The sequence below is a fragment of the Apodemus sylvaticus genome, chromosome 6 (genome assembly GCF_947179515.1).
Source record: "Apodemus sylvaticus chromosome 6, mApoSyl1.1, whole genome shotgun sequence".
In the NCBI taxonomy this organism is placed as follows: domain Eukaryota; kingdom Metazoa; phylum Chordata; class Mammalia; order Rodentia; family Muridae; genus Apodemus; species Apodemus sylvaticus.
The window spans coordinates 115,697,657-115,702,788 of NC_067477.1; the positions used below are offsets into that span (position 1 = coordinate 115,697,657).

Below are 5,132 nucleotides of genomic sequence, written 5' to 3' on the forward strand. Positions count from 1 at the left end.
CCCACCAAAAAAAAAGCCCAGGACCAGATGGCTTCAGTGCAGAACTCTATCAGACCTTCAAAGAAGACCTAACACTAATACTTTTCAAACTATTCCACAAAATAGAAACAGAAGTAACACTACCCAACTCATTCTATGAAGCCACAATTGCGCTGATACAAAAAAACACACAAAGATCCAACAAAGGACGAGAACTTGAGGCCAACTTACTTATGACTATTGATGCAAAAATACTCAAATTCTTGCCAACTGAATCCAAGAACAGATCAAGACAATCATTCACCACAAGTAGGCTTCATCCCAGGGATGCAGAGATGGTTCAATATATGGAAATTCATCAATGTAATTCACTACATAAACAAACTCAAAAAAAAAAAAAACAAAAACCCACAGACACACGATCTTTTCATTTGATGCTGAGAAAGCATTTAACAAAACTCAGCATCCTTTCATATTAAAAGTCTTGGAAAGATCAGGAATTCAAGGCCCATATCTGAAAATAATAAAAGCAATATACAGCAAACCAGTAGCCAATATCAAACTAAGTGGAGAGAAACTTGAAGCAAGCCCACTAAAATCAGGGACTAAACAAGGCTGCCCTCTCTCTCCATACTTATTCAATATAGTACTTGAAGTTCTAGCTAGAAGAACTAGACAACAAAAGGAGGTCAAAGGGATTCAGATTTGAAGGAAGAAGTCAAACTATCACTATTTGCAGATGATATAATAGCATACTTAAGTGACCCCAGAGAACTCCTATGGCTGATAACTTCAGCAAAGTGGCAGGTTATAAAATTAACTCAAATCAGTAGCCTTCCTATACTCAGAGGATAAACAGGCTGAGAAAGAAATTATGGAAAAGACACCCTTCACAATAGTCACAAGCAATATAAAGTCTCTTGGTGTGACTCTAACCAAGAAAGTGAAAGATCTGTATGGCAAGAACTTCAAGTCTGAAGAAAGAAATTGAAGAAGCCCTCAGAAGATGGAAAGATCTCCCATGCTCGTGGATTGGCAGGGTTAATATAATAAAAATGGCCATCTTGCTAAAAGCAATCTACACATTCAATGCAATCCCCATCAAAATTCCAACTCAGTTCTTCATGGAGTTAGAAAGAGCAATTTTCAAATTCATCTGTAATAACAAAAAACCCAGGATAGCTAAAAACTATTCTCAACAGTAAAAAAAAAAAAAAAAAAAAAAAAAAAAACTTCTGGAGGAATCAGTATCCCGGACCTCAAGCAGTACTACAGAGCAATAGTCATAAAAACTGCCTGGTATTGGTACAGTGATAGGCAGGTAGATCAATGGAACAGGATTGAAGACCCAGAAATGAACCCACACACCTGTGGTCACTTGATCTTTGACAAAGGAGGTACATCCATCCAGTGTAAAAAAGATAGCATTTTCAACAAATGGTTCAACTGGAGGTCAGCATTCGGAAGAATGCAAATTGATCCATTCTTATCTATCTATACAAAGCTCAAGTCCAGCTGGATCAAGGACCTCCACATAAAACCAAATACACTGAAACTAATAGAAAAGAAAGTGGGGAAGAACACATGGACACAGGGGAAATTTCCTGAATAGAACACCAATAGCTTATGCTCTAAGCTCATGAATTGACAATGGGACCTCATAAAATTACAAAGCTTCTGTAAGGCAAAGGACACTGTCAATAGGACAAAATGGCAACCAACAAATTGGGAAAAGATCTTTGCCAACCTTACATCGGACAGAGGGCTAATATACAATATATATAAGAACTCAAGAAGTTAGATCCTAGAGAACCAAATAACTCTATTAAAAATGGGGTACAGAGTTAAAGAATTTTTACCTGAGGAATATCGAATGGCTGAGAAGCACCTAAACAAATGTTAAACATCCTTAGTCATCAGGGAAATGCAAATCAAAACAACCCTGAGATTTCATCTCACACCAATCAGAATGGCAAAGATTAAAACCTCAAGAGTCAGCAGGTGCTGGCGAGGATATGGAGAAAGAGGAACACTCCTCCACTGCTGGTGGGATTGCAAGATGGTAAAACCATTCTGGAAATCAGTTTGGCAGTTCCTCAGAAAATTGGGCATAATACTACCAGAGAACCCTGCTATACCACTCCTGGGCATATACTCAGAGGATTCTCCAGCATGTAATAAGGACACATGCTCCACTATGTTCGTAGCAGCCTTATTTATTTATTTATTTATTTATTTATTTATTTATTTATTTATTTATCTGTTTATCTGTTTATCTATTTATTTAGGTTTCTTGGATTTGTTTTTTTTTTTTTTTTTTTTTTTTTTTTTTTTTTTTTTTTTTTTTTTTTGAGACAGGGCTTCTCTGTATAGCTCTGGCTTGTCCTGGAACTCACTCTGTAGACCAGGCTGGCCTCAAACTCAGAAATCTGCCTGCCTCTGCCTCCCAGAGTGCTGGGATTAAAGGCATGTGCCACCACTGCCCGGCTATTAATAGCTAGAAGCTGGAAAGAACCCAGATAGCCCTCAACAGAGAAATGGATACAGAAAATGTGGTACATTTACACAATAGAGTACTACTCAGCTTTTAAAAACAATGAATTAATGAAATTCTTAGGCAAATGGATGGAGCTAGAAAATATCATCCTGAGTGAGGTAAACCAGAGGTAAACCAATCACAAAAGAACACACATGGTATGCACTCACTGATAAGTGGATATTAGCCCAGAAGCCTGGAATACCCAAGATACAATTCACAGACCAAATGAAGCTCAAGAAGAAGGAAGACCAACGTGTGGCTACTCTGGTCCTTCTTAGAAGGGGGAACAAAATACCCAAAGAATGAGATACAGAGACAAAGTGTGGAGCAGAGACTGAGGGAAAGACCATCTGGAGACTGCCCTACCTAGTGACCCATCCCATATACAGTTACAAAACCCAGACACTATTGTGGATTCAACAAGTACTTGCTGACAGGAACCTGACATGGCTGTCACCTGGGAGGCTCTGCCAGTGGATGACATATACAGAGGGGGACACTCTCAGCCAACCACTGAACTGAGCACAGGGTCCCCAATGGAGGAGCTAGAGAAAGGACCCAAGGACCTGAAAGGTTTGCAGCACCATAGGAGGAACAACAATTTGAACCACCCAGTACTCCCAGAGCTCCCAGGGACTAAACCATCAACTGAAGAGTACACAAGGAGGGACCCATGGCTCCAGATGCATAGGCAGCAGAGGATGGCCTTGTTGCACATCAAAGAGAGGAGAGGCCCTTGGTCCTGAGAAGGCTGGGTGCCCCAGTGTAGGGCAATGCCAGGACAGGGACGAGGGAGTGCGTGGATTCGTGAGCAGGGGTGGGGGGATGGGTTTGGGGATTTTCGGGTTGTGGTGAGGAACCAGGAAAGGGGACAACATTTGAAATGTAAAAAAAAAAAAAAAAAAAAAAAAAGAAAGAGAAAAAAGAATATATCTAATAAAAAAAAAAAAAAAAAATCAAGACCTGACCAGTCCCTCCTCAGCCCATGACCTGCCTCTGTCCTCACCCTCCAGGGTCTGACCTCCAATTGGTTTTAGTAAGAAGATGCTGTTCGGACAGGTAGACGGTAAAAGGGTGGCTTGTCCAGTTGGCTTGGCAAGTGAAGGCGGCAAACGCTCCCCTTCAACTGTCACAGCTCGCGCTGTGCTCGTGGTGGAGGCTTTGGAGGACCCACACACGGCGCGCGCGGTGGTGAATAGGCGTGGCATTTGGCAGTAATTCCGTCAGCGTAGACAGTTTGTGGCTGTGCCATGCGCGCGCCTGTGTCTGGCAGAACCTGTATGAGAAGAAGAGACAATAATCAAGAGCTTTAGCGGGACCTTTGAGTACACATAGGGATAGGGAGGAGCCCGGCGAAAAGCAGTCTGTGGCGCTGAAACGGATTAATAAGGAACTTAGTGATTTGGCCCGTAACCCTCCAGCACAATGTTCTGCAGGTCCAGCTGAGGATGACATGTTTCATTGGCAAGACCCAATTATGGGACCTAATGACAGCCCATATGAAGGTGGTGTATTCTTTTTGACAATTCATTTTCCTATAGACTACCCCTTCAAACCACCTAAGATTGTTGCATTTACAACAAGAATTTATCATCCAAATAATAACAGTAATGGCAGCTTTTGTCTTGACAAAAATTCTGTGATTCTAAGATCACAGTGGTCTCCTGCTTTAACTATTTCTAAAGTTCTTTTATTCATTTGTTCACTGCTAGGTGATCCAGACCTAGATGACCCCCTAGTGCCAGAGATTGCACAGATCTGTGAAACAGACAGAAGTACAACAGAGTATCTTGGGGATGAACTCAGAAGTATGCCATGTGATGCTACCTTAAAGTCACAATAACCTACATTATAGCTGGAATACACTTTAAATTATTGTTCATTTTTTTAAATTTTCTTATCTGGCTGCTCCCCTATCAGACCTCTTTTGTTTGGTTGGGTTTTTTTTTTTAAACTATTTTTTGTTTACCTCCCTCCATTCATTCCCATCCTCATCTGAGAAGACTTAAGTTCTTCCAGCTTTGGACAATAACTTTGTTTAGAGACTGTAAAGCAGTTACAAGAGAACAATTGCCCAAGATTCAGATTTTTTTTTAAGACTGGAGCATGTGTATTATGTGGCCAATGTCTTCACTCTAACCTGGTTATGAGACTAAACCAATCCTCCCTGCTCTAACATGCTGAAGAAGCCATCCGAGGGGGAGGAAGACGGATGCTCAGATGTCACATCAAAGGAATCGACTTTATTCCAGCAGCATCCATTCTCATTTAAACCTTCCACTGTGAGAGATTTGGGTGACATGAGATACTTCATGCTCATAACTGATGTGGCTGGAGAATTGGTATTGAATTATAGCATCAGCAGAAGAGAAAATGTGATGTATTCTATGCCTGCCAATAAAAGAACGACCTGCTCTTGTTCTACAGAGAATGGAAGTTGGAAGTCAAACACCCTTTGTATTCCAAAATAGGGTCTCAAAACATTAAAGCTATTAGTTAATCTATCTTCCAATACTGCTTAATATAGCACTGAATAAATTATGTGAGTTGTCATTGGATGAATGATTAACTAATAGCTCTCCTAGTAATTGATTTATTTTTCTTCAATAAAGTT

At 40.5% G+C, this 5,132-nt stretch overlaps 1 protein-coding gene across 1 annotated transcript; it reads left to right on the top strand.

Moving 5' to 3' along the window:
- The first annotated feature begins 3,884 nt into the window (after window positions 1-3,884).
- Window positions 3,885-4,339, top strand: LOC127686735 (ubiquitin-conjugating enzyme E2 D3-like). Its single transcript, XM_052184778.1, is given in 2 exon segments — window positions 3,885-4,287; window positions 4,290-4,339. Coding segments are annotated over 2 exon segments (366 nt in total). The 5' UTR covers window positions 3,885-3,971.
- The last annotated feature ends 793 nt before the right edge of the window (window positions 4,340-5,132 follow it).